This window comes from Callorhinus ursinus, unplaced genomic scaffold (genome assembly GCF_003265705.2).
Source record: "Callorhinus ursinus isolate GAN/ISIS: 27379988/994484 unplaced genomic scaffold, GSC_fseal_2.0 scaffold3, whole genome shotgun sequence".
NCBI lineage: Eukaryota > Metazoa > Chordata > Mammalia > Carnivora > Otariidae > Callorhinus > Callorhinus ursinus.
Window position 1 is genome coordinate 34,535,485 of NW_027397065.1, and position 12,150 is coordinate 34,547,634.

At 46.4% G+C, this 12,150-nt stretch overlaps 1 protein-coding gene across 1 annotated transcript in view; it reads left to right on the forward strand.

Moving 5' to 3' along the window:
* Nucleotides 1–12,150, forward strand: part of SLIT3 (slit guidance ligand 3) — a 592,929-nt gene that overhangs the window by 94,842 nt on the left and 485,937 nt on the right. The window contains exon 4 of the mRNA XM_025867066.2: nucleotides 3,096–3,167. Within this exon, the coding sequence (XP_025722851.1) occupies nucleotides 3,096–3,167 (72 nt within the window). The remainder of the gene's footprint in view (nucleotides 1–3,095; nucleotides 3,168–12,150) is intronic.

A 12,150-nucleotide genomic window follows, 5' to 3' on the forward strand; every position in this document is an offset into this window, starting at 1 on the left:
TAAGTAAATGTGAATAAATCCTGGGATGAGCTGGGAATGAAATAGAGCATCGAATTCCTGTGATAGGGAGAACCAGCACGAGGCCCGCCCACGCTGAAGCGGAAAAACCCAGAGGCTTTGGGAGAAGAGCCCGGCCCAGCTGCCCTGGAAGGCTCATCAGGCAGGCAGAGCACAATTGGCTCAGTTTGGTTGTGTTTTTATTTTTGTCCAGCCACAAATACTGAAAAATGATTCCTTCCCTTCCTGGAACCTTGGAGCCAAGCTGGTTTTATTTTTAGCTTCAACTCTGCTTTGGGGCTTTTAGCGCACTAAACACCCTACCCGCTGCAGGCCGCAGCAGGCCAGATTTTCGGATTTTTGCCTAGACTGGAGTGTTGGGTGTCTGAATGGCACTCTCAGTCGGCTTTGCGCAGCTGTGACAATAAAGGGTGATTCCAGACAGACCCACCGAGAGACCAGTTCTGGCCTTGGGGACCTCCAAGAGAGTCCTGTTCAGGGAGGGAAGTGGATTCAGGGTGAACGGTTGTCTGGGCTAGTGCAGAGGGGGTGGCAGCCATGGAAGAAAAGGAGGCAAAGGGGAAAAAAAAGGAAGAAGAAAGGGAAAGAGAAAGGGAGCTGTCAGTTACTGCAAGGCTTCGAGTGGTTTGTGGTTCAGAACCAGGGCTCTGGAGGCAGACTGCCTGGGTCCAGATGCTGTCCCTACCCCTTCCTCATGCTGTGGCCTTGTGGAATGTGCCCAGCCCCTCTGGGCACCAGCGTCCTCGGCTGTGAGACGTGGATCATAACGACGCCTGCCTCTGGGCTCTGCTGCCTGCAGTCCTGCCCGTCCAGCATGAAGCCTAGCGTCCGACATGCAGTTACTGTAGTGTTATCACCACACTCTTACTGCAGTGCTAGACCCTTTGGCATATACTGTGTCATTAAGAATTACTGTAACCCAACGATTAGGGTTATTTTCCACATGGAACACTGAGGCTCAGCAGGCTAGGTAACGGCCCTAAGGCCCCACACAGAGATCAAGATATAGTTAGACCTGAACCTAGCCTTGGTCAGCCCCAAAGTCATACCACCACGCCTCCCCTGGGATCAGTGCTCCCACATGACATAAAGCGACCTATTGCTGACTGTATGGAACTGAACTAAACAAGCAACTAGATTACCCTTCACCCTCCCCCGGGCTCCCTCCCTCTCTCCATTTTAGTGACAGGAACACAAAGAGTAGATACTGGGAGTGATCAAAAGAACACTGGTCAAACTCAGGGAAACAGAAAGTATAGTGGTGGCTATCAGGGACAGGGCAGGGCAGGTGGGGGGGGGTGTTGTCTGATGGGGATAGTGTTTCAGTTCTGCAAGATGAAAAAGATCCAGAGATCTGCACAACAGTGTGAATATACTTAATACTACTGAACTGTACACATGAAAATGGTTAAGGTGGAAAAAAAAACTTTTTTTTACCACAATTAAAAAATTTCAAAAAGAGCACTGGTGTGGGAATCAGGCTGCCGTTGGGGTGAGGCAGGGAATTTGAGCTTATCCCGTCCAACTTCCCAGCCTCTTGTCTGGCCTCCTTGCAGTCAGGGGGCTCCTGAACAGCATCACTGGTCCATAGCTGCCCACACACGCTGTGAGCCCCTCAGGGTTGAGCAGCACACTTCTGACAGGAGCCTTATTCTGTGGTCTTAAATGCTCCTCTCTTACATGCTTTGCCCTTTTTAACCTCCTTCTAGATCCCTGTCCCTCTCAAGTGTTTGGCCATCAACCTGGGATGAAAGGGGGAAAATACCAAAATCACACCCAGGGAACCATGTCTGCTTGATGCGATGGGGAAAGCGTGGGCTTTGGGAGCAGATGCAAAGAAGCAGCTCACCTTTTTTCTTCAGTTTGCTTAACTCTCAGATAAGATAATAATGGTTGTCCCAGGTAACCAAACAGGCAGTTCACTCTAAGGAAGAAACTCAGCCAGGCTATAAACTGTTCTTTTGCTCCAAGACATTCTGGGGACAGATTTGGAGACACTGGTTTGGACATTCACTGATGAGGCTACATGAAGATACTAGGAGAGGGAGGCATGGGATCAGGCAGGAAACAGAGTCTCCCTCTTGGTCTCCCACTTCCAGGAGAGCAGCCTTCTTGGAAGCCACAACAAGGGTCCTGTGTCCTTTGGAAACACACATGGCCTTCTTTACTATTGGCATTAGTGTTGACAGTTCTCAGGAGACTGTCTGACTGGCTCTATTGCTGCCATCCAACATGGGGCCTCCCTCCTGGCCGAGTTTACCTCCAGCCACATGGCATGGCCAGACTGTGATCTTTGACCCAGAGCCGACTGCTCCATTAGGCACAGTGGGGACAGTGTCCAGGACCAATAATACTTTTAGAGGCCCATGAAAATGCTTTCATTTCTTTTAAAATTATAAGGAAAAAAAAAACCCTTTCAGGTCAACGTAAATGTTATTATATATAATATTATTTTATGCCAACATAGTTATAAAATATGATATTAATTTTTTATAGAGATAGGGACACACAAAGGCAAAAGTGCCAAGGGCCCATGAAAATTATAATGCAGCCCTGCTCTGGGCCAAAGAGCCAGGCTGGTAGGGATTCCATTTGGCACCTCAACCCGTGGCCTCTTCTGCTTCCATAGTAACTGCTATTTCCCCACCACACCACCACCATTATCTAGGATAGAATATTCTCTCTGGTATTTTATTTCTTTTTAGGGACCCATTTTGCATATCAGTTTCATCACTTGGCAATAGCTACCTGGAGCACTTGGCCAGAAAGTTTCAAAAGCCTTGTGTGGGATCTGGGGGAAAGAACATGTGATCAATGAGTGATGTCTGTCCTAGGCTCATGATGGGGGAATGGCAGCATGCATGCTGTGTTCTTGCCTGTGACTGACCTTTGCTTTATATTCTCAACTTGACTGCAAGCTTTTCAAGACAGAATATTCCTTAACATGATGTGCATCCCACGTTGAAAGATCTAGAAGTTCTCTTTATATCTCTTGATTGATTGAAGTGGTGTCTGTGAATACACTTGATCCAATTTAATGTCCCCTGACATCCTTTCATTTTTCTCTTCATCTGTAGGCGCCTGAACAAGAACAAGCTCCAGGTCCTCCCAGAACTGCTTTTCCAGAGTACACCAAAGCTCACCAGACTGTGAGTAGAATTGAATTGTGTTTTCTACCAGGCGTCCTGCCTGGCTTTGGTGATATGGATATTGTGATTGCCTTCATGAGTGGAGCCTGGTGCCATGCAGAGCTTGGCAGTTAGCCCATATGCATGGGGACTTGGAGCTGGTCTTCAACATGGCGTGCCCCCACACGCCCCTCCACACCCAACTTTTTGCTCCCTTTCTTCAGAGATCAGTGGCTTAAGTGGCCACTGAGAGCTAGTAACTTGTGGTAGTAGATCTTTTCTTTGCAAGGAAGGACATGCTGCCACTTAACATGGGTCTGACCTTACCTCAGGGAAATGCACTGAGGATGGAATTTGAGATGGGTTTATTTACAGGAGACATCAGTGGTGTCAGAAGGCACTGGATTGGACTGATCATTTCAACCTCACCACCCTGCAGACTAGTACACCTTCTGCCCTTTGCCTGCTTCCTACCGCTGCCATCTGGGAATCCTGGGTCTGGAGAGCTATGGTTTTGTGGGAAAAGGAAGAAACACCTTGAATCTTGCTTTATCTTCTGGAATGGTCCAGGTTATAATGCAGGGGGAAGATTGGAGATGCTTCTGTACATTTATTCAGTATGAGAGTGTGGAGGTTTAGGAGCTCGAGATGCATGTCAGAATGGAGATTGTGGTGTGCATATTGTGGGTGATGGCCAAGTGCTAATTAACTGTTGGTGATTGGCTCCATGATTCTGAACCTACAAGTCATACTGGCAGTGACTCTTGTAGGTCATGGGGTGAACTGGGTTGGCCCGAGCCTTGGTTTTCTGAATGGAATGACAGTGTCTGGCTGCTTAGTAGTCAAGCAGTGAGATTTACAGCCTGGCTGGGAAGACTCTAACATTACTGGGGAGGCTCCAAACTTGTGGCCACTATTCACATTCCCGGTGGCTGTGTTTAATACCTATTTATGCACTCGAACAATGCGTGTAGGCTCCAGGATACATTGGGAAATACGAAACACATGTCAGTGAGTGCACTTAAGAACGAGTTCTGAATTGGAAATCTGTATCTATATCTATATGTGTGGGTACACACAAAGAAAGAGACCATATACATAAGTGTATTTTAAGGGTACTTTATTGGAACAAGAACAACAAGGGTTGGCTGGTGTTTAAGTGGTACAGCAGCGTGACTCGCCTTTCTCTGGGACACACCTGTACCTTGTCAAGGTCTCCTCGTGCTGTGTACTGCATTTCTCTGGCTCAGTCCACCTGGCTGACTTTGCTAAACATGGACAAGAATATGCCCCCCTTTCCACCCTTCCTCTCTGAACCCACTTTGATGGGCGTGAGGGTGGATAAAGTGACATTTGGCAGCCTGGCTGTCTAGCTGAGCTGGATAAGCAAGACGAAATGGGCATGAGGGGAAACAACCTGGTTTTTAATTTCTTCTTCCTGTATAGTTCTTTCCCTCTGTGTTCACTTACTAGCTGTCTCTCCACCCAGCACTACATTGTGCCTTTTCAACCTGCTCCTAAATAATGCTGGCTATCTGCTCTTCATTGGGAATCTCAGCATCACTTTCTAGGCACACAGAAGGTGTCTGTGGGGCTGGGGCTGCTGGAAGGCTTCGAGCAGGTGGGGTCTGACTGTTCTACTTGTTGCAGGATGTTGGGCAGGCTGGTTCTTGCTCACGGAATGTGGCCTCCCAGCCATTCCCCACAGCCGTCAGAGTGATGCCCATTTTGTTCAAGGCTGCTCTTGACCCAAGCAGAGGAGGAATTTCAGGCAGTGAGATGCTGGGGGCCAGGCCCAGGCCGACAGCCCGGGACATGGGAAACCTCAGGGTGCTATCCTGTCACTTTCTACCTGAGAGAGGTTGGGGGAGTCACTTTCCCTTCTGTGCCTGAATATCCTCGTCAGTAAAAGGCAGACACCCCTCCTCCCTTTCATCTTCGTCGCTGAGGAGTTGTGAGTATCCGACGAGATCACAGTGTGCGTGTGTTTTTTAGGGTTTCCAGTGCGGTGTGAGTGTCCTCACCAAGATAACTATGACTACTCCTACACTTCCCATCCCCTCAGCCTCACTCACTCATCTCTTCCTCTGGGATGCATGAAGGAACTGAGAGGTGCTGTGAGTGCTGAGATGGATGACCCTGAGCTTTTACTTCAAGCCAGAAGAGCTGCAGCTGGGAAGGCAGGGAAGACGTTTGACTCCATTTGGTGGTCGTCCCCTTCCAGGCCCTAGCCAGGCACAGAGGCCGGCACCACATCAGCTGTCCGTGAACTGGCCAATGAAGAAGTGAAGGATATAGGCCTAGGTATATCAACAGTGCCCTTAGGCTCTGGTTCTTTTATCCCCCATTCATTCATTCATTCATTCATTCAATAAGCTCTTCCACTGTGCCTGGCTTCTGCTGGGTTTTCAGCTGCAGACATGAAGGATGCCCACTTCTCTGTGTGCCTCATCATGACACATTCTGAATGGCTGCCAAAAAGCTGAGAGCTAAATATAATTTTTTTTTTATTGAAGCAACTATATTAACCCAGGTTTCAGCTATAATCAGCAGTCCCTTTTTTCTCTCTGGGCTTGATCTTTGATTTTTCTTAATGGCCCTATTGTGTCTTTGTCTTATTTTGTCAGCCACTCCAGGGCCTTTTTGGAAGTAAGCAGGGTACAAATTAGAAATCAATAAATGTGCAATCATGAGTGTGTATACATATGCCACTAGCTCTGTTTTAAAAGAGCATTGCATCTCAATAGACACAGTGAGCCATTTTCCAGGGAATGCTAAATGTGGGTACTGCGTGGCTGTCTACTCCATAGTATGCCATGTGGGATAAGTAGCAATTCTGGACACGCCTTTTCCTTTCTTACTAGATCTATAGACAAAAACTGCCTAATACTCAGTGTTTATCCAAAGAATACCTTTTGGAAAGGCTATGGACATGTAATAAGATGTTTTCAGGAGTGATGGGAAAGGGAAATAATACTTATTGAAAACCTGCTACTATAATAACGGTACTAACCAGTGAGTGACAGAAATGTGACTAAAGTTAGTTTAATCCAAAGAGGAAATATATTAGTTTATATGCCTGGGAAGACTAGAAATAGTTATGGATGGCTTTAGGAACAACTGGATCCAGGGGCTTGGGTGATGTCATTGGGACTTCATCTCACTCCCTCCATTGTGTGTAACAGTGCCCATGATGGTGGGCAAAAGCAGAAGACTTGGGGGCACTAAACTGGCATTCCAGGTAGAGTCAACAGTCCTGAAAGAAAGAACCAATGGTAGATTGCTTAGCTTGGTCACACGTCTATGTTGGAGCTCGTCACTGTTGCCAGTGAGGTGGTATCCTCTGACTGATCAAGTTTGGGTCATGGGTTCATCCCACTTGTTTGGGGATGAGAGTATGGGTTTCCCAAAAGAAATAATAATTCTGTTATTGGAAGATGGGGGAAGTGATGCCAAACTTGAAAACAACAGATGTCTGCAAGTTTATTGAGCATCTACTTTGTGCAGACTGCTGCACTTTAATTGAGTGCTTTGGATCCTCAATAACACTTCAGGGTAATAACAATAGCAAACCCATTGACTGGCAGGTGCTGTTCTGGGCGCTTTATGTGGAACTCATTTGATACTCCTACCAGCCCTGTGGGTAGGTGCTATGACTATTACTGTTCGATCAATGTGAAACTTCGGCTCAGAGGTTAAGAACTCACCCAACATTATACAACTACTTCGTGACAGAACCAGGATTCAAATTTGGGTAATCTGACTGTGGAGTCTGTGCTTTTCTCTACCACAGTCAGCTCCCTGCCTCAGTACTCCCATTTTATAGTAGAGGAAACTACAACTCAAGAGTTTGAATTACTTGCCCATATGGCCCACATTTCTAAGAAGTAGCCCTGCCCTGGGACTTTGCCTCAATGCTCAGATTTAACCTTTACACCAATCTTGCAGAGAGAATCATTCTCAAATCTATTTCTGAAGCTTAGAGGGGTTAGTGTCCTTCAGTTTTCTACCATGCCAAGCTAGCTATTGTGGAGACCTGAAGTGATGATAAAAAGGATTGTTAATGGACCTGTCATATATCCAAGTGTTTCTGTCAGGCCTCTGCTGGTCACTCCACCCCCATCCACCCTCAGACTCAGCACCATCGATTGATTGATCCATATGTATATTAGTGGTGTATCTGTCCTCTTGCCCTGTTTTCAAGCACATAGAGTACAAGCCAGAGCATCCTAGAGCTTGGAAGTGCCCTGAGGTTTAGGTAACATTGCTGCATTTGATAAAGGGCCAGTAAGGTTTCTGTCATGCCCTGGGCACTCAGTAAGTACTAGCTTGCCCCCCCGCCCCCATCTTGACATAGATCATAAGGTTCTCAAGTGTCAGGATCATGTTTCTGGTCTTCTTAAGTTCCCTACCACTCCTGACCCAGAGCTGAGCATAGGAGGTGGCAGTAGAGTGAGGGGGTTAAGGGGCTGTGAGACTGTGGACGAGTCACTTAACCTCCCTGGGTCTCAGGTTCTTCGCCAATAAAATAAACAAGAGAACCTACTTCTCTACATTGTTGTGAGGATAAATGAAAGTAACCCATGCGCAGCCTTTAGCTTTGACTCTAGCACATAGCAAGTGCTCAGTGAAAGATGTCTCCGGTTGACTTTGCTAGCTGACTGAGGCAAGCCGTGCTTATGCCAGGGCTTTGGCATCTGTGGTTAACACTTCAGCACCTGGCAAAGAGTTCGGGCTCCAAAAGAGGTGAGAGGGGAACACTGCACTTGGAGCGGGAAGATCCCTGTCCTCAGACCGGCTCCACCACCCACAGGCTCTGTGGCCTGAGACATGTTACTTCCCCTCCCCGGGCTTCAGTTGTCTCATCTAGACAGGATGGTATGGAACGCAGTCTGCTACATGGTCTGTAGGTTATTAATTCCGCCCTTTTTTTGTATCCCCTTCCAGCGTTCTCTCTCACCTACACATGGGAGAGGGAGCAAAGGATTTCTGGTTATTGGAAGGTTAAAGTATTAATGTTGGCAGAAATCATTAGAAGGAGCAGAAGACAAGGTAAAAACCATGATTAAAAGTCCTCTGCATTTTACCAGGGCACCTGGGTGGCACAGTTGGTCTGACTCTTGGTCTTGGCTCAGGTCGTGATCTCATGGTTGTGAGATTGAGCCCTGCATCGGGCTCTGTGCTCAATGCAGAGTCTGCTTGAGATTCTCTCTCTCTCCCTCTGGCCCTCCCCCCCCCCACACTCTCTCTCTTTCCCTCTGTCTCTCTCAAGTAAATAAATAAATACATCTTTTTAAAAAATAAAAAGTCCTCTGCATTTTACCGATTAGAGAACTTTAAGGAGACGAGGGACACAGTGGTTCACAACCACAGTTTTTAAGAGTTTGACTTCCCCATATGAGGATGAGGAGACCGCTGGGGTCCTTTTGGCCTCTCTGTTCTGGATTCATGTCCAAAGAGCCCATTCCATATTTGGTAGTGGTCTAAAGCCCCGTAGCTGAACAAGCAGTGTGATAGCCGCAGGACAGGGACCCCCCCCCCCGCATTTTCCCCACTCAGTTCTATGAGGTATGTGACAGCTTTAAAAAAAATGCCACTGGCCCTCACTTGGGTCTGTGGAGTTGCAAGAGACTTAGAAGGTTAATCCCTGAGGCAGCTGAAAACACTATGAAGTGTGGCCAACCAACTAGCCCCAAGTCACTGGGCTGTTGTTATGGTAGATCAGCATCTGTCCAGAGTTAAAGGCTGGGAAACCTCAGTGACCAGGGAACTTATTTCCAATGAGGGAGTCCTCCCAACTCTCATTCCTGCTCACTTGTACCTCTCCTTCCTCTTCACCATTGTCTGCTCTTGTCACCACCTTGTGTGCCCCATACTCCCAAACAGGAAGCTGCATTCAGCAAGGTGATCTAGTGTCTCTTTGAGTCGGCCCGGTGGGAGAGTAAAGAATGTGGCCTTTGGAACCGCATAAACCTGGGTTTGGATCTTACTCTCTGGTGACCCTGGGCAAGTAGCTTCAACTTTCTCGGTCTCGGGTTGATTGGCTGTGCAGTAGGGTTAACAGTCCTAGCTCCTGTCTTCGTTTGCTTGGGCTGCCATAGCAAAGGATCTCAGGTTGGATGGCTTAAACAACAGAGATTTATTTTCTCATAGTTTGGATCCTAGAAGTTTAAGATCAAGGTGCTGGCAGGGTTGGTTTCCTGAGAACTCTCTCCTTGTCTTAGAGGGGGCGGTCTTCTCGTGCCTCTTCACACGGTTGTCCCTCTGTTCATGCTCAGGCCCGGTGTCTCTTCCTCTTCTCATAAGGACATCAGTGACCCTGGCTTAGGCCCCACCCTAATGGGTATGTTTGAACTTAATTACCTCTGTAAGGACCTAATCTCCAAATACAGTCACATTCCGAAGTAATGAGGCCAAGGGCTTCAAATATGAATTTGGGGGATGGGGACGACACACCAGCCTAAAGGGTTCCCTAGTGTGTATTACATATTTGCATGGATCAGGTGCTCTATGACCTGCTTCTGTGTATATCCCCCTACTCGGTCTCAGGTTTAGGGGGTCAGATACTATAACATTTCCATTTTAGAGATGAAGAAACAGAGTCCTAGAGATTTGAACAGCTTGCCCAAGGTCAAAGACAGCGACTGGCAGAGCCAAAATTCAAACCCAAGCTTGCCTGACTCCAGAGCCCACATTCCTAACCACAGTCTTCTTACTGTATTTATGAGAAGTTAGTAACTACTTAAAGTGCCAGGCACCTAGTAGAAGCTCAGTTAATGTTTGTGCCCTAATGCCTTTGAAGCCTTAAATGGGCCCAGGCTTGCTGAATGACTGGGGCCCCATACCTTTAGGTAATACCTTTTGCTGTTCATAGATCCCTCTGTAGCCACCTTAATCTTTCAGTTCTGCACTAAACTTGAAAACATAACTACATGCAATATGTGTCTCCATAAAACCCTAATATCGATGTGAAACAGTGCTATAAAAGTGAAAAACCAGTGGAGAAAACAAAAACCATACTACTCAATTTCCAGCAGAGTTGTTATCTGATGTGGTGAAATGATAATAGGACGATGGGGAAACCAAGCCATCAGGATGGTGGGGTTTCAGAAACAGCCCTCCTGCCTGGAGCTGGATCCTGGAGACCTGCTCCCCCTGTGCTAGCCTAGCCTTCAGAGTCCAGGGACAGACCAGCCTCACCATCGCAGACGTGGGGTCACTTTTTCCAGGGGCACAGCCACCAAAAGCTCATGGAAAATATCCCTGCAAACTGGAGCTCCCGTCCCTCCTCCTTCATTCCCCCACTCCCTGAACACTGCGGTGAGCCTCTGGCCTTCTTTTTGCTTTACAGCGTGCTTCATCAACTGCAAGTTTCGTCATGTGCTTGAGGACAGGCTTAGCTTTAATCTGCATGTGGACAGATAATGGATTACAGTGGGTGCCATGTCACTCTTGGGATTTCTATTTTGTGTGAGTTGCACTCTGTCTGTAGTGCTTTAAGCAAGAGCCAGGAAAGAAGGCATGGAAGTTTTCTTTTCTTTTCCACTGAGGCTTTATCTGGCTAAGCACAGAAGCCTGTTGTCTATACACAGAGTTGATTATAGGCTAATACTTTGAATTGTCCTGTAGACCCTTAAATGGTAAAATTTTAGGAATAAGTTATATAGACCAGAATTTTTCAAACTTGACTGTGCATCTGAACACCTGGGAATCTTGTTAAAATGTGGATTCTGGTTCTGTAGGTCTGGGGTGGGACCTAAGAGTCTATATTTGTAACAAACTTCCAGGTGATGCCCCTGGCCCAGGACCACATTTGGTGAGCAAGGATCTAGGTTCCACTGCTTCTCAAACTTAGCATTTGGGGAAAAAAAATCCCTTGAGGTGCTGGTTAAAATGTTGATTCCCAGGCCATGTAATCAAGACATCTAGTTCATTACATCTGGAATGGACTTAGGGTTCAGACCTTGTAAGTAGGCACCCTACATGATTTTGGCGTATGTCATCCATGAGCATACTTTGAGAAACACTGATCTAGTACAAACCCTATTACTTTATAGATATGGGAGCAGGCAAAAAAACAGACATCTCTTGGGCACGTATTATGTACTAGATACCCTTTGCAAATGCAATCTTCTTTAGTTCTCCTGCAGGGTAGATATTTTTGTGCCTACTGCACAGATGATAAAACTGAAGCCCAAGAGTTAGACTAACTCACTAGGAATACACCCAGGGCTTTCTGACCCCCAATTCTACGGATTGTTTTCTACATTATCATGTGCCTCCTGTGCTGAAACACACCTTACAAAAGAGAGAGAAAAAACAATCATGGATCTCTGAAGCTTTCAAGGTTCAGTATTTTGTACTTTTATGCTTATATGAGTATATATGAGCACATGCTCATACCTGAGATCTAAAGTATTAAGACTTAAAACATTAAAACAGAAAATTTATAGACTTAGGGGTGCCTGGGTGGCTCAGTGAGTTAAGCAGCTGCCTTCGGCTCAGGTCATGATCCCAGGGTCCTGGGATCGAGCCCCGCATCGGGCTCCCTCCTCAGTAGGGAGCCTGCTTCTCCCTCTGCCTGCCACTTCCCCTACTTGTGCGCTCTCTCTCTCTCTCTCTCTCTCTCTCTCTCTCTTTCTCTGTCAAATAAATAAATAAGATATTTTTTAAAAAAGAAAAAAGAAAAAATTTATAGACTTAAATGTATGTGTGCAAGTAGACCTTCCTAAATTCCCTACTACATATCAAAGGTAGAGTTGGGTTTTATATTTGAAAACTTTTTGGCCCTTTGGGCCAACGGAAGAGCTTTCTAAAGTGATCAGGTAATACTTGTACTGAGAACATTCTGCCAGCTTGAAAAGGTTTTTGGTGGGTTTTTTTTTTTTTTTTTTAAGAAAGAAAACCAAGCTGTGACTTTACAATGCTTTGGAATTACAGAATATGCTTGTAATTTTTACAATTCTGCACAGACTTCTTTGCCACATCTGGTTGATATTACTGG